General features: G+C 37.9%; 1 protein-coding gene across 6 annotated transcripts in view; it reads right to left on the bottom strand.

The window, feature by feature from the left end:
• phactr3b (phosphatase and actin regulator 3b) overlaps positions 1-27651 on the bottom strand; it is a 62152-nt gene that overhangs the window by 19955 nt on the left and 14546 nt on the right. For 3 of the 6 annotated variants that reach the window (XM_053673900.1, XM_017450323.3, XM_017450324.3), the window contains exons 2-8: positions 14731-14892; positions 12773-12847; positions 10911-11060; positions 9588-9827; positions 9124-9322; positions 7436-7629; positions 5956-6109 (exon numbers count right to left, since the gene is read on the bottom strand). In XM_053673900.1, coding sequence (XP_053529875.1) covers positions 5956-6109; positions 7436-7629; positions 9124-9322; positions 9588-9827; positions 10911-11060; positions 12773-12847; positions 14731-14892 — 1174 coding nt within the window. Of the gene's footprint in view, positions 1-5955; positions 6110-7435; positions 7630-9123; positions 9323-9587; positions 9828-10910; positions 11061-12772; positions 12848-14730; positions 14893-19232; positions 19459-27651 lie in introns of those variants that run through there. The other 3 variants (XM_017450325.3, XM_017450326.3, XM_017450327.3) reach the window with 3 other exon arrangements.

The following is a 27651-nucleotide window of genomic DNA, read 5'->3' as shown; positions in this document are numbered from 1 at the left end:
CACATTTAGTCTCTCACTTAATATTCAAGATATTTTTACTCAATGAGTCGCTTAAGTTACCTTCCTCTGATAGATGAACAGATGGTAGAAAGTTTTCTACACAAAAACAATCTTCAGGGTGATTTAAAAGCTCATTCTTTGCAAAAACACAAGCACGCTACTTTTTCTATTGGGTTGGAAAATATTGAAAAAAACATACACGTCTTGCCGTCACTTTTACCTAGGGTGGAAATAGCAGACTGTTGATTTTCCAGCATTTCACCAACTGCACATCTGCACATAATTTTTATTATTAGCCTGTTAGCCTACATTTCTGGTGTGTTACCATTACTGTCATTTAATAACGCTAGCATGATGAGAAAAACACAAAGGTGTCAGCCTGAACACTTCTGAAAAGTTACACCTATTAGAAGCACATGCTTATTGAGTCTGTCTGCTGAGTGAGTATGTTTAACACTTAGAGTAGAGGAAACACTGCACTGTTCTTTATTAGGCATGAAGGTGTGAAATGTTTCGGGGTGTGCTTCCAGGAAATCTCTCCCTCAGGTAATTCCTCAGGTGTGAAATTGCAAGTGAGCCTTATGTGATCAAATTTGCGAGATTTACCCCCCTGCTCTGAGCTGACACAGCCTGGCTTTCTTTCTGGTTCCTTTCATTTTGCACTGTACCTACAAGGCTAATATAGCCATCAAATAATGATAGCTCATAGCTGCCAGTTTAGCATTATGCACACTGCTTGTCCAAAGACAGTTTTTTAGGTGGTTTCTGGCTCCTTATAATACACTTCCATGTATAAAATTAATAATAAATAAACACAAAAACACTGTAGAGCTAAAATAAAATAAAATAAAATAAATAAATAAAAAGAAAGAAAAAAAAAGAAGAAAAGGTCCAGAAGCATTGACACCTTTCACAAAAATGAGAAAGAAATACAATAATAATTCCACACAATTGCATGAACACTGATTTCAATATTATCTGCACTGTTACAATAAGTATTTGGGGTGCCCTGGAGGGAATAACAATTCCTCTAATGTCTAACAAAGCTGGACACACTTGTAGAACGATTTTTACAGACATCCAAACTTCTGTCATGAGAACTAAGATAAATAATGTCTCCTATAGTTTGAGCGGAAAAGATCAATTGAATGTAATAGTTATTTTATACAATTATTTCGGCTCGTTTTGTTTAATGAAAGGTGCCAATATTTCTGTACATCTGTACTGCTAAATTTGGATGAGTTTTGAGATAAGAAAATGACTTTGTTTTTTTAGACATAAAGTCTGCACAATACTGAACAGGTAACTATAACCTTCTTAGGCTGGGCTTATATATTATATTTGCTTTTTGACTACATAAAATGGCCGCCCTTCATATAATGCATACATTCTGCACATTAGAAAACACCATTGTGCACAGCAGTAGAGGTAAAACACGACGGTTCATGACCTTGAGAGCAGATGGAACATATTACGGCCATGCTCGAATCGTATTTTTAGTGTACCGTTCTTATTGCAGACACTTTCTGCATTTCTCTATAAAATCTATTTAACGTCGGAATTTAACAAACCTCTTATGTTAAAATTCGCCTAAAACCTTTGTTTTGTGCAATTCTCTCCTAGAGATTATAGATTAGTACACAGGAAATACTCATATATATATATATATATATATATATATATATATATATATATATATATATATACAGTGAGGGAAAGAAGTATTCTTTTGTGCTTCTTCCATTTGCGAATAATCGCACCAACTGTTGTCCCCTTCTCACCAAGCTGCTTGGCAATGGTCTTGTAGCCCATTCCAGACTCGTGTAGGTCTACAATCTTGTCCCTGACATCCTTGGAGAGCTCTTTGGTCTTGGCCATGGTGGAGAGTTTGGAATCTGATTGATTGATTGCTTCTGTGGACAGGTGTCTTTTATACAGGTAACAAACTGATATTAGGAGCACTCCCTTTAACAGTGTGCTCCTAATCTCAGCTCGTCACCTGTATAAAAGACACCTGGGAGCCAGAAATCTTTCTGTTTGAGAGGGGGTCAAATACTTATTTCCCTCATTAAAATGCAAATCAATTTATAACATTTTTGACATGCGTTTTTCTGGATTTTCTTGTTGTTATTCTGTCTCTCACTGTTCAAATAAATCTACCATTAAAATTATAGAATGATCATTTCTTTGTCAGTGGGCAAACGTACAAAATCAGCAGGGGATCAAATACTTTTTTCCCTCACTGTATATATATATATATATATATATATATATATATATATATATATATATATATATATATATATGAGTATATAGGCAACAGACATTTCAGTAGACAGACCTTTTAATCCTTCACACGTGCAAAAGGACATATGTGTAGCCACGTCTAGAATATCTCTGTCTTGACTGGTGCGAAGTGTATCTCACCTTCACTGCCAGTAACAGCTAAAACACAACTGGGGGCGTGTTTATATAGCAAAATAATCAACGGAGTGGTATAATGAAGCGGAGTTTTACTCTTACAAACCCCAAGGCTCATTATTTTCCTTTAACAGCATGTCTCGAAGTGTTTTATTCCTCTTACACTACAGTGATTAAAGAGTGACGCGTCATACTTTTTTTTATCCATTTATAGTTACATTGAATGTTGTGGAACATCCAGTTAGAAACAAGTTAGTTTCTGTTATCACTTATGTTATAGCAGCTATAAACAATCGTTCCTTCACAAAGCTCAGAGCTACATGTACATGACGAGGCTGATTGGTTATACTGTACATATACGGCTGACTCTTCATATCAGGAACGAGCCATAAAGGTTATGCTGACTACATAAAACACTCACGAGGTGAGCAAAATACATTCTCCTGCAACCCTCCATTCTGTTTAGCTCTGCATTTTTCTACTCATGCTGACTGAAATTCTCGGGTCGTCTCGGGTTATTTTTAGCCCGGGGCAATACTGACAGTGCAAATGCTCAATACTGCATTAAGCTGGACATTCACATAATTAAGGGCAAATCAGTTCGAACTGAGAGAATACATCGGATGAAGGAGGTCACTTGCTCATTAGTAAATCTGTGACAAACATACATTTTGGGCATGTCACAATACTGAAATGTTATAATAACGTTTAACAGTCATGTAATAATGAACACACGGCATCATTTATCTACACATGCCTTTTAAAATGTAAACAATTACAAAGGGATAACAGCAGAAATTCATCCATCCGTCGATTCATTTCCCATAATGCTTATCCTACACAGGGTCGTAGAGAACCTGGAGCCCATCCCAGAGAAACTGGGGGACACCCCTGGACAGGGTGCCGACCCAACCCAGGGTACAATCGCACACACATTCACACACTATGGACAATTTGGAAATGCCAATCAGGCTACAATGCATATCTTTTGACTGGGGATAAAACAAAAGTACCCGGAGGAAACCCCTGAAGCACTGGGAGAACATGCAAACTCCACACACAAAGGGTGGAGGTGGGATTTGATCCCCTAACCCAGGAGGTGCGAGGCAAAGGTGCTAACTACCAAGCAATAACTATGAAAATGGTAAAAATTAAAGGATGTACTATTCTTTACTTAATGAATTGTGAGATTTTAGATTTTCAGGTACTTTGAATATGATGCAAACATTGTGTTTTAACAACTACTTTTATTTACAAGGAACCATATACAAGTAATTGTGGAATCTAACAATTAATCATGATCGTCCCAAATACCTACATTTCTGCAAATACGTAACAGTGACAGAGCCTACATATGGCCTAGTTTGTCATAAATGGATAGCTCATGAGTGCAGTGAGCATGTGACGTGCAATAGCTTGTGGGTGTCGCAGTCCAGCGCCTTATCAGCGCGACCATGACATAATTATGAGCATTCCCATTAAGAAAATATAGACATATATATATATATATATATATATATATATATATATATATATATATATGCTTATAAACGTATAAATAATTGATCATTTCTCTAGTCTCCATTTTTTTTAAGATATTTAACAAAGAATCCTAATAACTGTTGATGTGGAAAAGTTTTCTTTAACATTTACGGAAGGAGACTCCAGTGTCAGTGCTTTGTAACAGTCTGTAAGTTTTCCGATAAGAGAAAGTCTTCAAGACAGGAGTTTACACTTTGCAGTTTCTCAGTAGCATGTCAAGCTGTGTTTTTTGTTTTGTCTTATTAACTACATGAGAGAGAGAAGAAAAGAGAGCCTGGTAAAAAGAAAGACCATTTCTGGCTGCTATAATGTACGTGATGACAGGAACTGATTTGTTTCATGGACGTTCCACAAAATTAAACGCGACTACAATCGGATAAAAAGTGTGATAATTCGGATAAAATTGTTTGCAAAGAGCTGTGGTATAAATGAAACACCTTGTTTCTTTTATTCTTTACGTAATACTCAATTAAACTACAACTCCGCTAAAATAAGACTTCAGTGCACTTTCTACTTTCTGTCAAAAACAAAATGACGAACTATCGTTTTGTTGGTCCAAAAAAATAAGCGGAACACTACATCCAGTTTACCTGTGAAAATTAACACTGTTAAAATGGCCATTGTTACACAAAAGCCTATACATAGATTAATTAATTGAATCGTTGTGCTCTAAAACGTGCTACTGACTGTCAATTACCACTGATTTTCGTTTTACTTCAACAACACTCTCTTAAGTACTAAATTATGAAGTGGCACAAACTGGACAGGGCGTCGAGGACGGCACTCGCGGACTGATATTCTCACTGTGAGCGTCGCTTATTTAAATACAAAGCCGGAGTGTGCTGTCTGAAACGAAACCTGCTGAGAAGGTGTGAAGGCATGTGGGTAGGATGAATATTAATCACACACAAATGCAGACGTCCCCAAGTTTAAATCTGACAATAAAGGAAATATTTCAATGTAATATTTAGCTAGGTGTTTTGCTAGGATGCTTTATTATACAGATTGCTTTATTATACAGATTACAGATTATACAAGGTTGCCAGATTGTCAGTTTTGCTAAATTGCACTATTTTCTTTGAGGAAATCAGAAATGGTCAGCAGTAACTGGGTAAAGATTCCAACAAACCAAGGGTAACACGCAACATGATGCTACCACCACCATGCTTCACTGTGAGGATGGTGTTTTCAGCATGATGAGCAAAGCTGGGTTTCTGCCAAATGTCGCACTTTTTATTTAAATTTTTTGGCCTTAATTTTGGTCTGCTCAAACTAGAGAACCTTTCCTGAGTATCCAACATGTATTGATGGCAAGAAGAAATAATTTAGGGGGTTCACACTAGTAATTGGGAATGAATACTTGTGCAATATAGAACAAGTTACTAAAAAAAATATAGAAAAGTTTAAGGGATGTAAATACACTGTGTTTGAGATTGGCTATAAGCCTACAGCTCCACCTACTGGAAACAAGACGACCTGCGACTCATAAGGTCAAGAAAGAACATTATCAGACAGCTTAGAGTGCAATTATAATCTGTCGTTCAGTTTTAATATCGATGAGAAATAATCACCTTAAACCCATGATACAGTTAAATAAGCAAACATAAATCACAGTATTAAATCATGTAAGACTTACAGCAAGCCTTGTTTTTTGATGAACCTACACAAATCTGGATTGTGTGCTCGGATTTGACACAAATAACCAGGCCTCGTGTCATGGCAGAACGGCACGCGTTACTGTTGTCACGTGCACTGAAAGCTCGGATACGTTGTTGTTGCCAAATCATCTGTCACACCCACACACACATATACTCTCAAGCTTTTCACAAATGGCATCAATTGGAGAGCAGCAAGGCCGAAATGGAAATGAAATAACAAACCCAATGACACTGCGGCGACCGGGAGAGAGGCAGGGAGAGGGAGAGGGAGAGAGACAGAAAGAGGGAGAGAGGGCGAGAGAGAGAGAGGAGAGATAGAGGACAGCTCACTCACTTGGCCAGTTTCATTTCTATCTGCTGCCGGATCTCCTGACGCTCCTGGTCACTGCGCATCGGGAAGATGTTCCTGTCCTCCAGCTCCTGTTTGCTGGGTCGGTTACGCAGCTTTACTGCCAGCAGCTCTTTCCTTATCCGCCGTGGTAATGTCCCTGCCAAACACACGCACACACACACACACACACACATACACATATGAAAAAGAGCTGAAAGGATATGACTGCCCTTCAAATTTGCAAAATTGCTCTTTACAAAAATAAAAATAAAAAAACCTTTTAAACACTCAGTATGAAGCCTTGACACTGCAAGGTAGGTTATTAGGCATTCTGCATACATTAAAATGTGCATAACTTCAAATTAAATTTGGTTAATTTATGGATGATTAATACGGATAATGCAGATATCCCAGGGCCGTGTGATATGATAATATGATATCAATACCGGGTTAAATTAGATCACAGCACATCATGATATCTTTCTCTAAAACCTTTCATTTAAAAAAATAATAATAATTACAAACTGAATGGAAGCAACAAATATGAAGTTGACTTCTGATGTGATTCTGCAGTAAAATCTTTTACGGATTTTTCAGTGATAAATATTTATGTATTCATTTATGCATAAAATGTCATTGTGGAGCGTGGGTGTGCTCGAGCACCGGTACGTGAATGGAGGGTGGAGCCAGAGAAGGTGAGTGGTAAGGAAGGCACACCTGTGTGGAATTCTCTTAGTGGATGTTCTGTGTTGCAGTGACACAAGGCAAGAAGTTAAGAGGGAGAGAGAGCCACCAGTACGGAGCCGTGTGTGTGTGTGTGTGTGTGTGTGTGTGTGTGTGTGTGTGTGTTTAAGAGAGCTAAAATAAAGTGCCTTTTGACGTGGTCCAAGCCTGTCTCCGCCTTCCTCATTTATGCCCGAACTTTGGAACATTGCTACAGTCTTTTTTCTTTTTTCTAACTATAAAAAATAAATGTAATGTACAAAAAGCATTTTGTCAACATAAAAAGAATCAACAAACAGGTTTTTAAAAAAAAAAAAAAAAAAAGCAATACTACTGCAGTGCTGGTTTGTCAGCGATATCGTGGTGCATATCGTGTATCATAGAAATGCCTTTGAGAATATGATATTTTTGCCATATTGCCCCCCTATAATACCCTCAAGTTAAACCCTTTCCCTCAGGGATCAATAAATCAAACTCTTTTGAAGAGATATTTTAGAACTCAATACCACGTCCAGTGTCATTTAAAACCAGTTTAGCAGTGGTGATACACCTAATATAAAATGCTAAGGAAAATAGTCTACTCATATATTTGTAATAGAGAATGCAACAGCGCTGAGGTATAACTTTTACTGTACATCTCCTACTTTTTTAAGATGTGAAAACCGTGACATCTAAACATCAAAATCTAAGTCTGATATAAACAGCTTTAGGGGTGACATCACTGACACCATGCAGTAATCGCGGCGCTGGCGGTATGTACCCGAGATCACAGATTCATTCCAGCTGTCCTGATCGCTGTAGTACTCGTCCAGACCCATGTTCTCTTTATTCTCCTCCGCTTCCTTTTTGCTCCCCACCTCTCCTCCCTGTTGCTCACTCTCCATGCTGGAGGTGCGAGACACGTGACCATCCGAGCGGCGCTTCGGCGAACAGCGCACCTCTTTACTATTAAAACTGTCAAAATATCAACAAATAAACATGCACATATGTCCATAAATCAAATCTCCACCTACAGTATGAGACAATGCGATGTCTTAACAGGCTAAATGTACGTGGCGTGTTGTTCTTTAATAAAGCGGAAAAAACCTTAATTGTTAGCAAATTGCTATGATATTAATGGAATAAAACACTTCAGGATGTTTTATGCCTTGTGATTTTATTCCTAGAGTTATTCTATACAAAAGATTAACCCTACGCAACCTGATTGGTTAACCTGTGTGGTCTAATTTGCCAGAAATTTTAAATGTCAAGGCAATTTCTAGTAGAAATTGTATAAAAAGTATATTTGCTTGTGTTTGGTCCTCACTGTATCCACTACTAAATTTCTTTTTCTAGCCACTTTATAACCTGGCAGCTAGGTGAAATGACACAAGTATGACTTGCTTGTGTTTTCTATCACAGCAAGGAAGAAATGGGGGGGTCTGTAGTTAAGCAGATTTCAAACCCTAAAATTATAATATTTAGGCATGAAATACATAAATAGTTATTTCTTTCATTACCAGGGTTGCCAGAGTTGCTTCTTTTTTTCTTTTTTTTTACACCAAATTAGGCTAGATTGGCAGGTGGTTTATAAGCAGTCTATGGCTGCCAAGACCTTGTTTTAGACTAAATCTAATCAATTTCTGCAAACATAGGTTATGGCAAATAAAGGGAAAGTAGAAGTGCAGACAGTGTGTCTATGATGAAGAGAACCATTTCTGCTGTAACATATTTGCAGACATGGTAAAATCATAAATGCGTGCACACCACAGTGAACTTGTTTCCCACTCAGTGTCTGAGGAAAAAAGAAAAAAATCTGTCCCCAATTCTGGAATTTTTGGGAAATGTTTGGGCGGTTTTTACAAACTAGTTTAGCTGCGTCCGAAACCACGTACTTACCTACTATATAGTAGGCGAAAAGCAGTATGCCAGAGGGGTAGTATGTCTGAATTCTAACTATGTGAGAAAAAGTAGGTGATAAATACCCGGATGTTGTACTGCTTCCGGCGAGTCAAAAAATATCACAATGCAACGGGGCGAGGTCAGAAAAAACAACGCAGACAGATTCGGCTCCTTTTAAGTACTAAACCTTGCTTAAACAGTACATGTTTAACAATACTCGAATAAATTGTTAACTTGTTTAAAATTTTTGTGTTTATGATGACGTCGAAGATCACATGACAACGCTAACGTGGCGGATGTAGTATGTCCGGGATTGTAGTTATAATACACACACGTACTGATTAGCATGTACTGTTTCAACGGCAATGCAGTACATACTGTCATAGGATGCGATTTCGGACGCAGCCTTTGTCTAGAAATTTTGCTGAAATCCAGTAACCCTACTCATAACGTGTCTTTTTATCCAACCATATTCAAGATCCTGATATTCCATTCAAAAGAAAAAAAATTATATTGTGCAGTCCTACCGACTTTCACTACGTGTTTTGACGTTCTGTAAATCCTCACCTGTCCTGCCGGTGTTTGGTGGCAAGCGCTCGGTGCAGTTCCTCGATGATGCAGGTAGGGGGCAACAGCGGGTGCATGTTGCCCAGGTGTGGTGAGCCTGTAGGGGTGGATATCCGGCCCCTCAGTGTGTCTTTGGGAAGAGTGAAGTTCCTGGGAAGGGTGGCTGGAGCCGGACGTGTCTGGTGTGTTGGGTGTGAACCTGCGTGACGGGGAAAGAGACCTTTTACTGTCACATTTTGGGAGAAAGTTCTAGTACCAGAAACTCAAGAAATAACTTCAAATTTATTTTCATAGCCATGTGTTCTTAACACACCCTAGTCGACATTCCTTCCCCTTATTTTAGTTGAATTGTCTCCACTAGCAGCATCCAGTACTAGTACAGGTTAACCTTTAAACTAAAAAGTATTAAATGTTTATATTTCAGATTATGCTTTCATTTTAATTAATAGTCATGTGGTACTGACTGTCCAGACTCCCCAGTCTGGGCAGGAGCTTTGCTGGCACTCTGGGAGGAGGAGTGCGCACTTCTCTTAGCGCTGGCTGTGCTTTCAACTCCTCCACACTGCGGGCAAGCTCCACAAGAGGAACGCTGTCATTGATAGATGGTACAGGCGCTGAAACCTCTTCTTCCTCTTCTTCTTCCTCCTCCTCTTCGTTGTGACTGTTCTCCTCTGCTGTTTCTGTGTATTCTGTGGCATCTTGTACTGTAAACAGAAACGAGGACTGATTTTAAGATTCTCTGGTTTTTGTCGCCACCTAGTGGAACATTGAAGCTGCACAAGTAAGCTTTTCGCGCACAAAATGTTAATAATTGGTGATTTATTTCAAACTTCACAGATTTTCCCTGATTTGAATGTAAATTGATAATTTTACAAAGAACATACGCTTATTGCAGTATACTACAGTATGTTCCCTGGAAACTGAATGGCAAGACTTGTCCTGAAGTAGTCTACACACTATAGAAATTCACCAACATACAATGTTCACTGACATTTTTATATAAATACACACCCTTGTAGTGTGCATGACATGACAGACTTACAGTAAAAACATAATGAACCATGAATTTTGTAAAAGCTCTTAGTCAACAGTGTCTAATGCCACCATATTATAAATATGCATAAAGAGGGCCATGACTTGAGATAAAATTATGAAAATGTTCTTTTCTTTTTCCCCCCAATATATTCTAGTTAAAATTGCATAATAAGAAAGGAATAAAAACCGTGTGCTGGGCGTGTGTTGTTATAGGAAAATAATCAACAGGGTGGTGTGATGCATTATAAGACGATGTCACTATTACCACCCCAAATTGGTCGGTTTTTTCACTATCTTGAAGTTAATAAGACAAAAAAGGAAACTTTTACAGAGAATCTGAAAACTCAGAAAGTGACAGCTTTACCTCTGACTTTTACAAAGTGTTGACACTGGAGACTCCTTCCATAAATGTTAACTAATTTCATGTAGCACATCTGCCACCCAAGCCCCTGTGAATGAGTTGTTACTATAGAAACAATGTATTAGAACGAGTGCATTTATATAAATATATATTTGCAGCTATCAGAGCTGCTGTTACAGAAAATTAATCAACACATTCTGACCAATCAGATTCGAGAATTCGACAGCGTTGTGATTTAATGTATCTATCGAAAAGACTTTAAGGTGGTGTGTGCATTTCCATAGAATCAGTTCCAAGCTGTAATCTCATAATTACCATAATTCCAACATGACACACACGCACTATAAGAGCCCCATGATGTTCTTAACATCTCGGTCTACACTAATCTTGCCTGTGGAAGGATTGTCCTCATCTGACCCCAGGTCCTCTGTGTTGCTGGCCAGCGGTGCCATGGCCTCTTCCTCTCTCTCCTCGCAGTCTGAATATTCCTGAGTCGACATCTCTGGTTCTTCTGAGTTCCTCCCACATGCCAGGCCAGTACCTAAAACACAGCCACAGAGAGGAATCTAAACACAACGGGTTTAGATAAACTAAACAGCCATTTTAATTAAAAATAAAAACAAAAATAAACATAGACAAGTAAAAGTACCTTAAAATACATCTATAAAAATCAGAAGCAGTCTGATTGCTAAAAATTGCTAGCAAGTTAGCTAACATTGGGATAACTCATATATTGTGAAAACAGTAGTAAAGTTAAATAGTACGCTAGTTAACATTAGAATAACTCATATTTTGTAAAGCAGTAGAAAAGTTCAATAGTACGCTAGTTAACATTAGAATAACTCATATATTGTGTAAAGCAGTAGCAAAGTTCAATAGTACGCTAGTTAACATTAGAATAACTCATATTTTGTAAAGCAGTAGAAAAGTTCAATAGTACGCTAGTTAACATTAGAATAACTCATATATTGTGTAAAGCAGTAGCAAAGTTCAATAGTACGCTAGTTAACATTAAACTAGCTGTTAAATTGTCTAAACCAGTTGCCAAAGCTCACTAGCAGGCTAGCTAACATTAGGTAAAATGCTATATATTTTCACAAATGTTAGCTATTTAGGCAAAATATTGTTCTGTTAAAAACATTTCTAAAAGGTTTGCTAACATTAGGCTTGGTATATTCTATTACACTCTATGCTGTGTGAACCAGTACACAAGGTGGCTAGCAAAATAGCAAAACATATACTACCATTTTAATTAATTTGAAAATTAAAAGCATTTACTATAGTCTTGGTGGCTTTTTAAAAGAAAGAAAGAAAGAAAGAAAGAAAGAAAGAAAGAAAGAAAGAAATGATTAGCTTGCATTAATTAAAAACAGACACTGGATCCCCCACATTTCATATATCATAAGGAATTTTGCAATCACAGTGCTCAGCAAAATAATTGCAATATGACATTTTTATCTCTATCATGAATGTTTTAAAATATTCCAAAAGATTTTTCAATAGAAATCATTATGTTTGTCTTTTAAGCAGTTTAGGGGGTTTGGAATGAACATATTTTGAGTTTTGGGTGTTTTTTGGGATCCTTTTATTTTACAAACTTGACAATCCTTATTTTCCCTAACCTCCCAGATCTTCTGTGAGTTTCACACATTACAATCTCTAGAGTTTAGATAGAATGTTGGTTTTAAAAAAATCCAGATCTCAGCACTACTGTGGACTGGTAGAAGCTGACAGGAAGGCTACAAGTAACTCAAATAAACACGCTTTACAACCATGATAAGCAAAAAAGCATCTCAGAATGCACCTCAGAATCTAGCAAACCTTGAGGCGGATGGACTACAATAGCAGAAGGCCACACTGGGTTATACTCTTGTCAGACAAGAACAGGAATCTGATGCTACACTGGGTAGAGTCTCACCCAAACTGAAGATCGGACAAAGATCAGGCGATGTTTGCATGATTGAGCAGGTTTTCCTATTAAAGTGGCCAGTGAGTGTATATTTTTATTATTTGCTAGTCTTTACAAAATTCATAAAAATCAGTAGCTGTATTATTCACACAGAAACATCACTGTGGATTCTGTGATAAATGATGCCGCCAAACTCTGCTGCTGCTGTCATCACTTTTTAATAAAGGTGTAATGACTCCCTCAGTGGTTGTACAGTGTAAAACGAGTTGGCTTGGGTTCGCTGTATAACAGCGGAGAGTGATGGGCACGGCTGAAGCTGTGAGGATGAGAACGCTGTTTCTCACCTGTGCCCATCTCTGCTACGTTCTTCCTCACCAGTTCATCACGGCTCTGCCGTCCTGAAACTTTCCTTTCCAAGCCTGCAGGGGGCAGCACATACATAGCTGTTGTACAATTATTGTAATTGGGGTTTTTATACTGTACACCTCACTATCACAGCTGGTTTGAAAAACAGTCCACCAACCAAAAATCTCCATTTAAAAACTGACACTGGTGATAGTTAGACCATTAATAGCCAGTGTACATGGAAAATGATGAGCTTTTGTCTGTAACTCAGCAATATGTAAGGAATAAAACACTCAGGGATGTGCTGTTGTACGAAACACCATTAATATTGGCACCCTTGGTAAATATGAGCAAAGAAGGCTGTGAAAAATTGTCTTTATTGTTTAGCCTTTTGATCTTCTGTTCAAAATTTTCATTAAAAATACTGGATATCAAACAATTGCAAACAAAACAGATTTATAAAAAAATCTTTGTTAAATATAGGTGTGCAACAATTATTGGCACCCCTATGAATTCATATAAGAAAAATATATTTGAAGTATATTCCCATTGATATTTTACTTTTTTTAGTACACCTGGGTGACTAGGAACAGGAATTTGTTCAACCATGACTTCGTGATTCACAGGGGTAAAAATATTAGGTAATACATAGGCCAAATTCCCTTAGTCATTCGTAAGAATGGGTAAGACCAAGGCATATAGCTGTGATGTGCGGCAAAGGGTTGTTGAGCTTCACAAAATGGGAAGTGGCTATAAGAAAATAGCACAAGCACTGAAAATGTCCATTTCCACCATCAGAGCAATAATTAAGAAGTTCCAGTCAACTGGAAATGTTATGAATCAACCTGGAATTGGACATGTGTTTATATCGTCTCAATGCAGTGTGAAGAAGATGGTTCGAGTGGCCAAAAAAATCTCCAAGGATCACAGCTGGAGAACTACAGAAGTTAGTTGTGTCTTGGGGTCAGAAAGTCTCCAAAACTACAATCCGAAGTCATCTACATCACCACAAGTTGTTTGGAAGGGTTTCAAGAAAAAAGCCTCTACTCTCATCCAAAAACACACTCAAGTATCTTCAGTTTGCCAGACACTACTGGATCGGGTTCTGTGATGAGATGAAACCAAAATAGAGCTTTTTGGTAATAAACACCAGAGGTGGTTTTGGCGCACACAAAGAGGTAGCCATATGGAAAAGTACCTCATGCCCACAGTTAAATATGGTGGTGGCTTTTTAATGTTTTGGGACTGTTTTTCTGCCAGAGGACCTGGACATTTTGTTAGGATACATGGCATCATGGACTCTATCAAATATCAACAGATTTTAAATAAAAACCAGACTGTCTCTGCCAGAAAGCTTAAAATAGGCCATGGTTGGATCTTTCAGCAGGACAATAATCCAAAACACATCAAAATCAACCAAAAATGGTTTAATGAACACAAAATCAAGGTTCTGCCATGGCCATCCCAGTCCCCTGACCTGAAACCCATAGAAAACCTGTGGGGTGAACTGAAGAGGAGAGTCCACCAGCATGGACCTCGAAATGTGAAGGATCTGGAGAGATTCTGTATGGAGGAACGATCTCAGATCCCTCGCCATGTATTCTCCAACCTCATCAGGCATTATAGGAGAAGACTCAGAGCTCTAATCTTGGCAAAGGGAGGTAGCACAAAGTATTCACTAAAAGGGTGCCAATAATTTTTGCACACCAATATTTAACAATTTTTCTTTTTTTTTTTATAAACCTGTGTTTTGTTTGCAATTGTTTGATATGCATGAGAGCAGAGTATCCCAAAATTCATGGTTGGAAACATAGCGAGTGTCACTGCTGTACTGAGAATGAACCCCCACCCAGAATAACATTTATATCTGCTCAGCGGTTGTCCTTTTCCATTTGCATCTTAATGGCTGGTGAACCTGATAAAAACAAGTGTAGCATCTCCATTGATCTGCCCTCACCCGCTGAGCCTTGCCTCAACTTCTCATTTTTCTTTTTCCTCCACTTCCAGGGTTTGAAGATGCGCCCAAGGCTGGCCAGCTTGCTGTTGCGGCGGATGGGTGGAGTACGGACCCCCGTCACCAAACAACCAGAGTGAAGTGTTCTCGGCTGCTCCATGACATCTACAACAAAGAGTGAAAAGAGAACAGGAAAGGCTCATGAGTGGTGAGCAATGCTTTTTTTTTTTTTTAAAGGAGGCGTTAATTAAATCTCAAATGCTTGAATGAGAAATGCTCTACTATGAGGACAGCACATCTGGGTCTTCTCCCTGAGAAGAGATTTGCTGTAATTAAGCATCAGATGTAAACGAGTCCTTCAGTTATATTACTGGAGAAAAAAACGAACAGTTAGCACACAGACTGCTTAATCGGAATATAAAAAAAAGGCAACTTTAGCGGCCCGAGAGACAGATGCAGATGGAGACACAGAGCAGGACACTGAACGCAGCATCACATGACCTCACATACCAGAGTAAAATCCTTCTTTTCCTTAAATTACCCACGGAAATCAAATCAGCTTTAGGTATGTGCCAGTAATCAGTTGTTCCAGGGGTGTACAGAGACGTGAAGACAGCACCGTTATTATTTTATAAGTCAAACTCAATTCCTTCATCTCTCTCGCCAGACGTCCAGACTGCAACCTTTCCCATATCAATCCCAAACCTCGTGTGCTAATCCGGAATACCGGGAATACTCTTGTGAGCCTCCAAGACGGATTCGAGACAGAGCCTACGGAATGAGCAGCACCACAGGAGCCGAGTTAAGTGGAGAGAAGTGAGATGGGGAGGGGGGTGGTATGGGGGGGATTTAGCTCTTCAGCGCCGCTGCTGCACGATGAGGAACGGCAGCTCAGACAGAAATAGTCTCTCCCACACAGTCTGACTGAGACAGAGAGCTGACGCTTCGGGAACACAGCAGATGAGCTGTGGGCTGCGCCAAGAGCCGACAGTTCTATCTCTGTCTCTGGCTTTGCATTATAATGTCACACCTACTGGCTCATGGAGACAAAAACAACACCTGTTTGGATCTAATGAGAGGCTGGAACATAACAACAGAAATTATAAGGCATTTAATCAGAGAGAAATTGTGCTGCGGAAAGTCCTAATTGTCCAGGGAAGCATTACTGAAAGTTGCTAGTGCTAGAGTCAGGCTGGTATTAAGCATCTATTACTACTGATCATTTTGAATCTCTACAATTAATGATGGAAAAATTCAAATCACCTAGGAACATCTCTACACCTTGATTCTTGTTAAAAATGCTAGCACTTATGAATATACTTAATTATGCAAATTAGAAACACCCATAAACATCCTCCTGTCATCCCTAATCACCTAATATGACTAACAGTTTTGTCTTATTAACTGTAATGAGAGAGAAAAAAATAGAGAGGTTGATGGAACGACTGTTTATAACTGCTATAACAGGAACTAACTTGTTTTGCGCACGTTCCACAATATAACGTAATAAAACGTAACAACAAATGGATAAAAAAAAAAAGTATGATGTCATTTTTGGCAGATTACTGTGGTATAAGAGGAATAAAACAAATTTTCCTCAAACGATGTTTTGTTATAGGAAAATAATAAACTTCAGCATGGTAACAGGAACGCCAGTTCATCACACCGACCCAACGTTGATCATTTTCCTATAGTAGCATTCCTTACTTATGGAAGTACTGAAAAAGTAAGCTTCAAATGTGAAAAATGTGACTTAAAAAATTATGTTTTTTAGGCTTATTCCGAAGCCCAAGATTAGTCTGAATAGAGTGGGAACTGATCTATAACTCTGTAGCAAGGCTGCATTACCTCCAGCATGCCACCAGCAAAGGTGCAAGCATCAGCATTAGCAATTAATGTTTTTTTCTCCACTTAAGGACCCCCTTCTCACCTACATAGCTACAGCTCATCCAGCCAATCCTGTTCAAATCATCCCGGCCAGCCGAGACTGACCCACATTCAACCAAAAACATAGGAAAACATGCTTCACGGAGCACGACTCAACATTGCTAATTGATTTGCTGGGACGACTGGAAATGTCACATTCTGAATATGCATGATAAATGTAGTCATTTCCGATGCTGTGATATTTAAAGTGCATCAGGAAACACAAACAGAAGCATGTTTACTGCTGGTCTTTCCCATGAAGATGCCTCTGTGAAACGCTGCTTGATTGGATTTCATTTGAACTTGGACACAAATGACACATTACACTCGTTTTTCTGATGGAGGGTGGACACGCTTGGATTCAAGCTATTAAAAGCGTGCGACTCAAGCCGGCAGTCTAAAGCAGAAAAATAAATAAATAAATGTTAAAAATCCAGGTCAAGCCTTTTAACCGCAGCAGCCCGGGTCAGAGTTGCGTTGCCGTGGCAACCACTCTGGATGCTGCAGAAAAGCCCCTTGAAGGCACAGAAGCATGAGGGGATGATGGGGGAGAGTCGGGGGTTGCTGGGTGGACAGAGAGGCTGTTGCCACGCAGAGTGACAAGGAAGGCCCATGCAGCCAATCAGATGCCGGGAAGTCTGGCATACCCTATTTTTAATCCGTGCATGGTCAGGGATGTTGGTTTGGAAGATGTGTAGACGTAAAGAATAGTGATTCATTGTTAGAGACAGGTATAAATAACATTTCTTTTAAGATACTAATAATATGGAGTGTAAGGGTTGCGATATTCTGAAATATTGATACACATGATTAATCTGAAATATTAATACCCATGAAAACACTAATCTGGCCAAGCACACAATAAATAAGATACAATATATAGAGAAATTCAGGCCTGGCATTGCTCTGAACCTGAGCTGATGATGTCTGAAGGTTTATTCTTACAATACACTACATAAAATTACCGTCACCAACTTTATTTTATTCGGAAATGTGTTATATGTTCGTAAACTGTATGTATGTACGTGATCATGGGATTATATGCTGTATATTCACATATTTGCTGGGGGGGGACCTTAAGTACAGTTACTTGCCTTGCATTTTTATTCTGTTGATGAGTTGATGTCTGTCATATTGTTTATGCTAAATGCAATCAAAAGTGCCATTATAAAAGTCTTAACAAAGAACTGAAACTGACAACACCCATATGACTGGCCAATAACCAACCAATCAATCAATCAAAAGAAAAATCAATAACTAAACCATCACATGAACTAGTAGATATGTTTGTATATGCTGATATAGCCTAGGATTTGTATGGGATAAAAGTGAAATCCATATATTGCACAATATATCATGTAATGGAATTTCTTGTACGGCCATACATTACTTTAAATATCATTGGAGACGAAGCTGAATGTCACAGAGAAGCTCAAAAAGCCCAAATAATAACCAAGTGCCACTCTCACTCACTTTCAGTAACAGTTTATCCTGGTCAGGACTGAGGAACATTAGGTGTGAGGCGGGAATACACAGAGTCCGTCACAGGGTACCATGCACGCACACATTCACATCTGTGGAGCAATTTTTCTTAACCAATCCACTTACCAGCATGTTTCTGGAAGGTGTGATCTGATCATTACATGTGAGGTATTTTAGCTAGCTACCGTCGCTTAGCACACGAAAGCTACTGCTAAAAGTTTCCAAGTACCACGGTGTCATCCTCAAATAATTTGCACATTGGACATGATTGGTCTAAAACCACTGCACCTATTTTGTGACATCAGAAAATGAGCTCATATAAATAACCACCTGAATTAATTTTCTTTATATCACAGTGCTGTTGAATTCTCGAATCTGATTGGTCAGAAGGTGTTGCTTGGTCTAAAGTTTCTTGTTACATGACAAGATGTATTTTTTTATTAACTGTAAAAAGCGAGAAAAAAGAGAGTTTGACGGAATGATGGTTTATAGCTGCTCAAACATAATTGATAACAGGACCTAACTTGTTTTATGGACCTTCCACAATATTAAATGTAACTATAAACAATTATTAGCAAATTGCTGTGTAATAAGAGGAATTAAGCACATTTTCCTCAAACAACGTTCTATTACAACTTCAGTCTAGTAACAGTAATGGCAGTTCATCACAGCACCCCAACATTGATATTTTCCTACAACATCATTCCTGTTATACAGAGCCCTCCATTAATATTGGCACCCTAAATATGAGCAAAGACAGCTGTGCCAAATTGTCTATATTGTTTAATCTTTTGATCTTTTGTTTAAAAAATTCACAAAAATACTCTGCTCTCATGGATATCAAACAATTGCAAACACAACACAGGTTTATAAAAATATATTTATTAAATATAAATATAGGTTAATTATAAGTGTGCCAAAATATACTGTATATCTAGACAGACTAAATAAATAAGTCTAAACATGCACTCAAAACATTCCATACAGACTCAACACCCTTACAATATGAATAAATAACCAAACTCAACGTCAAATATATGCAAACATATCGTCAGAATAAATGCTCATAACGCAAAAAAAGTGAAAACCAAACTCACGTTCCATTTGCATTCTCGTCTCGTGCGTATTAAAGCACTTAATTTAATGAACAAACTTTTCTTACTAATCGATGAAAAGTCATTTTTAGACTCACTATGCTCGGTTCGTCCCTGCCACAGGGCACTAGAAGACGCTAGGTTTTGCAACAACTAATAAACAAATAGATAGATATTCTGTTGCACAGGAGGAAAATATCTCTCCTTCTTCCCTCCCTCTGCTTCACGCGCGCGGGTGTGACGGACGAGTGTTGAACGAATCGGTTCAACTTTCACTGAATGATTCTTTGAATCGAGTCAGACGTATATCTGACTCGTATGTACGTCCTCATGTAAAATGGCCAGCTGTAATACTTATTTGTAGATTATTCTATAGTGAAATTGATTACTGGCATAAAATTCAAGCCTTTAAAACAAATTTCTACTGCTGAATTCTCGAATCTGATTGGTCAGAAGATGCTGATTAATTTTTCAACTGCAAGGCAAGTCAGAGGTTTATATAAATGTGCTCATTATAATACATTATCATTTCTACAGTGAATAACTTGTATGACGGAGACTCCTTTACATTTACATTTACATATATGGCATTTGGCAAGAAAGTATGTATTTTTATGATAGGGTGAAGTTTATGTTTATTTTACATTTATGGAAGGTGTCTCCACTGTCAGCTCGTCAGAGATAAAGTCAGAGATAAAGCCTTAACTTCAAGTTTTCAGACACAGGAAGTCTTCAAGACAGAAGAGTTTGGATTTTGTGGTTTCTTTGTAACATGACATGGTGCATTAATTTTTTATTTTTATTTTTTGTCTCAATAGAGAGAAAAAAGGGAGAGGCTGGTGAGGGAACAACTATTTGTGAAGACAGGAACTAATTGGTTTCATGGATGTTCCACAACATTCAACATAACGATAAAAAAAATATGATGTCACGCTACTAATAAATAAAAAATATTTCATCTGTGGCAAACTGCTGTGGTATAAGTAGAATAAAACATTTTGAAACATGTCGTTGTAGAAAAATAATCAGCTTCAGAGTGGTAAGAGTAACTCAGCTTTATCAAACCAGCTCATTGTTGACTATTTTCCTATAACACCACATCCTGAAGTGTTTTATTCCTAACATTATAACCACTGTTTTTAGGTGTTCAATTTATCTTTCACAATTCTAGACCTTTCAAAACTTATGTTCATTTATATGAAAGAATATGGGCCCTTCATTGCCAAATCTATTGTCTAATACTTGAATAAAATAGTTAATTATGGTACAACTGTCCCCTGCTAACAACCTCGCACATTTCTCTGAAATTCACAATGAAAACTGGATCTTGACATGCCAAGAGCAGTCCAAAAAATGAAGCAAGGTAAGAAAACGATTCTTAGCCGACCCTGAATATTTCAGCGCATCTACACAACACCAGAACAGCCTAGTTTCTCTTCCCACAATGCCTGGCTGCAGACAGACTGTCTACAGTGTTTCCTTTATACCACACTGAGAGCAACTTGTAGCCATGTCACATAATGCTTCCCATTCATCACACATCTAGCCAGACACTAAAGATGGGTGTGTTATAAAAGTCCAGTCATATTAGCAGGTTTGATACTCAATAGCTGATTTTGATATCTCGCACTGTTTGTCTTGTTTACTACAGAGACTGCAGCTGGAGATCAGCACATCACATGATTCAGTGAGTTAACCCAAATAGCAGCAGAGAGATATCACAGTGTGGTCAAAGTTCAAGAGGTCATATCTTGTCTCATATTTTGTGCTCAAGCGTCATCTCTCCCCAATAGCTCTACATCGTCATGTAATAGCTGTGTAATTGGTGCTCCCTTATCACGCCTTCTCTTCAGGGCAATGGACGCATTAACCGAATGTTTATTGTGACAGCAATCGATGCAGCTCTTGAAACGGGATCCTCTGTGGCTTTTTTAGGCAGCTTTCCAGAGGGACAGTGTGAATGTTACTGACAGTGCAGAAGTGGCATCAAATCTAACAAAGCGAAAGGAACTGAAACACTGAATTTGTCTCTGGGGACGGGATGAAGAGGAGAACAGTTAATAACCACAGTATCGCTTTCTCAATAGACTTGCAATCGTCTCTGTGCCGTTTAATGATCTCATATAGAGAAATTAATCAGATCAGGGAGAAGGCAGGGGTCTTGTGGACAAGCCTGGGAGAACGCAGACATCTTAAAGTGCTTTACAATTGATTTTCCTGCACACTAGGTGCACAGTTTAACTGAATAACCACTTTGCAACAACAATCTTACTTACAATCAATATTAAGTATTCAAACGTTTTCATTCTGAGGTCATTTTTATTGTTTTGATGAAACTGTGGGAAGAGTATTACACTTTATTTTACATTAGAGTGAGTACCCAGCATTTATGTGATACGTTAGAATACACACACTCAACAGGTATGTTTAAAAAAAAAAAACACTGATGTTGAATTTTCGTTTCGGATTGGTCCGAAGGTGTTGTTTCATTTTCTTTAACTGCAGCTATGTTGGTAGAGAAGCTACAAATCACAGCTTTATATTAATGTGTTTGTTCTAATATGTTATTGTTTCTATAGTAACATCTCATACACATGAACAGTGATCTACATAATCGAAGTCCAATAGTAAAAAAAATGTTTTATGTTTTTTAACAAAAGATAAAAACAAAAACCATACAATCTTACAAAAAAGTAAGGAAGTGTTTATTCATTCTACATTTCTGGAAGGAGTCTCCACATAGGTGAAACATCAAGTCAAAACGTATTCATTGAAACTTAGTTTAAATATATAAAATTAAAACAAATTTGTGTCAACAAAGTTTTGTTAAGTTTAAATTTGCTACAGTTAGTGAGTTTTATATGCCTTCTCTGTGGTGCATTAACTTTTTTATTTGGTTGCTTGCATTTTGTATATTTTAATTAATTAAGCTATACCTGAATATTAAAAAGTTATTCATATTTAATTTTTGTAAAAAATTTATACTTATACCTGAATCACCCCAAAATCACCGCATATATTACCATGGAAACACTCAACACACCCTTATGGGACTTTGACATCTATTATTCCAGTTGCTGAGTTCGAATAAAAGTTTTCGTTTGTTTGCTATTTGGTTTGGTTTATTTTCTCATTGCACAAATAATGTTGGTTGTGGGGGGTGTAGGGCTGAAAACATATGTTAATATGTATTCATTCATCGGGCAGAAAAACGGACAGAAAAAAGTAAACACGCTCAATATACAGTGGATAATTATATAATATAATAATTATAGAAATGAGTCATTTAAAACATTTTTTGTGTTGCATGTATTGTTTATTTTCTCTTTTTGTGCATCAGTCTAAATCTCCAGAACACATCACATTACCACTACTCTGTCCCTTGGCTTAGTTTGTTAGCTTGCATCTACAGAAAAAAACGTCATCAGCACCCCAAAACACATGGCATGTTTGATTCACTTCCTGTATTTGGGGTTTTTTTGGGATCAAATCGTGCTAGAGTTTGTTTGAAACCGTACCGAGATAACCTTGCTCAGATCCTCTCGGACAAGTTGTTTGGGTCCGCACCTGAGTGTGATTGCTGTGTTCTTAAACGTCCACTCAGTCTGTTGTCATCTTGAGCTTGGACTACTGCAGCTTTATGCCACATCATCCCACTGCTGCAATCCACCACTGTAACTGCCCACATCAGATTTGAAACACTGGTGCATATCTGTAAAATTCATTTGAGCCACACGCAGGACTTGACTCTCCATTCCTTAAGGCATAGATGCACCCGGTCTTTGTATACTGGTACCAAGGTGTTGGAATGAATGTTTCCTGGCTATCCAAACAGCTGTCTGTCTTTAACTGAAAACCAAAAACCTTGTTAACTAAATCAAAGCTGTACTAATTCCCATAATAAACTCAGCTCTTATAGGGTTTCAGCTTATTGGTATTCTTAGACAATATTTTTTTCCTTATTTTTTTCTTCAACGCCACAAAACACTTCTGTAAGTCACTTTGGATAATCATCTGCCAAATGCTGTAAAAGTCAACATGCACTAAAGGCCATGTGTAGTTCTCTCCTCTCATACATGCCTCTGGTTCCCATTTACAATATTAGATAGGTATTTTACTGTATGAACATATTACATGCGTGTTTACTGGTTAATTTATTCATAAATTCATAATTTTATGACAATATCTGTAGAATATTTTAGGATTTTAGTGAATGACCATGTTGTGTGTGGTTGAACATGTTGTGTGTGGTTCAACTGAATGTATTGATTCTCATAGTTGCTCTTTATCTACTACAGCAATAATATAAGACCAATTTAATACCTTGTTGAAATAATGAATTACGGAAACTGTATTTGTGAAGAAGTGCTTCAGGGTGTTGTGGTATTTATCTCAGTTGCAGGATAGGAAAACGGCTCACCTCAACACTGTTCAATGGTTTGCATAGTTATAGAAGCAGATAATATTTTAAATGGCAAGCCAGTCAGGAGTAGTAGGTTACAAGAAGAGGATTCAAGAAAAAGGTTCACTCTGATCCATGTAGTAATTCCCAGGTTTCATGACCCAGTATCCAAGGTAGAACCAACCCAAACACTGACCACTGGCTGATGACACTAGATCAAAAAATCAACATGAACTAGCTATTTACAAACTGTTTACAGAAACTGTGTTTTTAATACTGCAGAGTATTCTATTCTATCTTACTTTTAAATTGAGAGTCATGCAGTTGGACTTTAAGAGCTTTTTGAGTTTTAGATTTGGCCTTTTTGTAACAGAGATCTGGCAACCTTGCCTCTCCCTAGGGAGAGCACACACTATTATTATGTACTAATATTAGTACATAAACTCTGCAGTGTATAGAATTAGGGCTATTAATTGGCGAGCCAGCCAGGAGTAGAAAAAGACAAGCAGCTAACTGGATACCTCTAAACAATAAATATTATTTCTCTGAATATATATGAAATGGCACAGCAAGCATACTATATACTCCTTAGTGCCTTGAGAATCTCTCTTTCCTTAAAGCTGTAAGTTTAAATCTGGCTCTCCTCTCCTTTTTTCTTAATTCATGGTTTTTTTCTCTCTCACTTTCTCTCTCTTTCTCATGATCTCATTCTCACTGCCAGCAGCTGGTGATGGGTGGAAGCCTTTTGGTTTAATTACAGCTGAATGAAAGGAAGAGAGATGCTTTCCTTCATCATTAAAACAAACACCCTCCATTTTACACTATTAGTGTTTCAACTAACTCTCTGTGGGAAAAATAAGTCTGAGGAGAATCCTGTGGATATCTAAGAAGTAGCATTCAAAATAAAAAACAACAACAGCAACAATAATGTGTTTATTTTTAATGCGTTTAGCAACTCGGACACTGCATTTTGCAGTACTGAACGAACCATATGAAGGATCAGATGTGTTAAAAATAAAAAAATTAATAAAGTATATAATAAATAAAGAAATAAATAAAGTAAAAATACATATCTACAGAAAATAATAAACAAACATAAATATAGCAACAATAGTTATTCATTCATCGTTTTTTAATCAGGCATATCTTATCCTCCAAAGAAACCGAGCTCTCCTCCTATAAATGTGATTGTAAATAAGACAGCTGGATGTTTTGCTTTTCAGCTCTGCAAGCATTTAGGTCAGAGCATAAAACATTCATGGGGAATATATTCTGGGATCATGTGCACATGGGTGGACAAGAGGAGAACATCTAGTGTGGAAAAGGTGTGTTTATATATAAGCCATATAAGTGGCAAAATTGCATAATCCGTAAATAAGGCATGATGGCCCAGTCTGTGCCTAAGGCAAAAATATGATGCACAACATGAGAAAAATCAGTTCACCATATGGAGCCCTGTGCCACTGAACTCTGTGACGGAAGAGAATTCTATCATTAGTAACTTAATGACCACCTCTACACTATTCATATATTTATAGACTAGTAGGAACAGGTTTTGCGTCACATTAGCGCATGTACTGCAGAATGGTACTCTTCTATCCTATTTAAGGACATTTGCATTCAAGCTAACATCAAGATAATGTACAGTATACAGACACGCAGCTTTGAGTGACAATTCCAATACATATTCTCATCGCTCAGACTTTGCAAGCTGCTCAGCGTTTTCCCTCCGAGTGGCTTTCTCCTGGCATCGAATAGCACTGACCCATAGACTGCAGTCTCCATGTTTCTGTCACTTAACCCAATTAGTCGATGGCAGAAGCTAATTTCTGTTTTGTGTCCCAAAGTCTAGAATTCGTGTCTAGTTAGGGCACCTATTAGAATGATCACAGGTTTAAAGAAATATACTAAATAAAGCTATTATTTCACGTTATTGTTATTTATTTGTGTGTAAATAAGGATTGTTTCCAGTCCAGTCACCATTTAAAACTATATGACTATAAACCATCCTAAACTGTGGCCAAATTACACCTAAAGTAATTACATCTATCAGCAGAAGATTATGTGTCTCCAAACTAATGTGATTAAGAATATTCTTGTCTTTTTTTCCCCTGTCTTTTCCTTTTCTCCCCAATTTGGCCACCTACCACTTCCCACCCACCAGCCAGCTCTCCCATATCATACACCAACTACCAACTGAGGAGAGTCAAGACTAACACATGCTTCCTCTGAAACACATAAAGCCAAACATGAACATCTTTTCAAACTATTGCTCATGCTGGGTCACAGGTCAGCGTAACCCACTTAGAGGAATATGCTATATGCCTTCCAAATACAACAACATACAGACGCCCACAATTGGCTAGTGTCCCTGTCATTGACAGGGGAGAGAGAGAGAGAGAGAGAAAGCATGTCATCCCTCCCACCCAGAGAGTCTGGTCAATTTCGCTCCCATGGCTTTTCTGATCCTACTCAATATTTTAGAGTACTTAATTACAAATAGCGCATTAATGTCTGGGGACCATGATGAAACATGTTGAAATAAGGCAAAACAAAAATACAAGTTGGACTCATTGGTTCGACAGTCTTGTTATACACAGGGTCCATTCACTCTGCTGCCATCTTTACTATTCAGATTCGCGAACATGTAACAGCAATGTCGCAAGATACTATTGTTGAGAAACATGATCTTTTGCAAGTGTAATGATGCAAAAAGTTATAAAATGGGAGTAAATACTGGAGCTGCTGACTGTGAAGGAGAAGTTGAATTAGCTATATTTCTTCTGGACAGGTTACGCAAATTTTAACAGCAGCAACAAATCAGTGCGTTTGCTTGCATATTTCTAGCTAACTTTGTCATAACTAAGCCACATTTGCTAAAGATAGAAGAAGTCCCACTGTCAGTAATCAAGGTGTTGTCTCACTGTCATTAATCAGTTCGGATGCTAAATTAAGTGCCTTTACGTTCACCACTTCCACTTGCATTCAAGTAAACCTGAGTATTTTTTTCGACCCACTTGATTTTTCTCAATTCTTTAAAGTGAAAGGTATGTATGCCACACTTCTTTTTCTACCGTTCTGTCAGTGAAAGTTAAAATTAACTAGATCTTCTTTGGACAATGTTCTTCTGGAGGGGGGGGATTGGGTTGGATGCTGCCGTCCATGGTCCTGGAGCACTACATAAATCAGCGACGTCTCCACATCGTACCGAGAGAGACACAGAGAGGCTTGGACTTGCTCTCCCACTACAAGGGTGCATATTCAGCTCTGCAACACTCTGTCAGCATGATAAACTACACCAATTCCAGAGAAAAGTGCCATTGTTAACCTAGCACTAACAAATACAGCAGTCAAATCCTTAGCATAAAACAACACTTAAAAACTATACGCAAAAATTTACCCGATTATTTTTCCCACAACAACCAGAAATTAGTTCTACACGAAACGGTGGTTAATGCGTTATGATGTAACTCTTGTGAATTTGTTCACAGCCTTGACCCAGTTGTGAGATTATATTCAGCGTGTCCTTGTGGTCACTTTCTTTGCTTTCAACTCTCAAACTGAAATGCCATGCTGGATTTCATGCTCAAAATTTGGAGTGAGACATTCATTCTAAATATCCTGTCGTTCACATCAGGTTCAGTTAAACCTGTGTTTTTGTCAGGAATCCCAGGTGATGTTAAATGACTGTGTAGACTGTGTAGTCTACAATATATACAGTACCACTTAGAGCACTGGAGACTGTTTTAGCTTGCGCAGCACCAAATTAACTTGCGCTATTGATTCACATAATTGAATTCCAACTAACATTGAGTTAATTCTTTACATTAAGCTGACAGCAGCTTTTTAGGTATGCTTACTTACATTTATGCATTTGGCATCTGTTTTTATCCCAAGCTTTTGTTTTTTTCTTTTTTCTTTTTAAAAAAAAATCTAAATAAAGCTCTTTCAAGGGTTTGTTGGAAAGTTATGGGTTCTTTGCTATCTAAAAGTGATCAAATTGGAGGTCTGAAAAGGAAA

Source organism: Ictalurus punctatus, chromosome 21 (assembly GCF_001660625.3).
Source record: "Ictalurus punctatus breed USDA103 chromosome 21, Coco_2.0, whole genome shotgun sequence".
Taxonomy (NCBI): Eukaryota; Metazoa; Chordata; class Actinopteri; order Siluriformes; family Ictaluridae; genus Ictalurus; species Ictalurus punctatus.
Note: the sequence above shows the minus strand (reverse complement) of the source record. Positions and strands in the feature narration are given on the sequence as shown.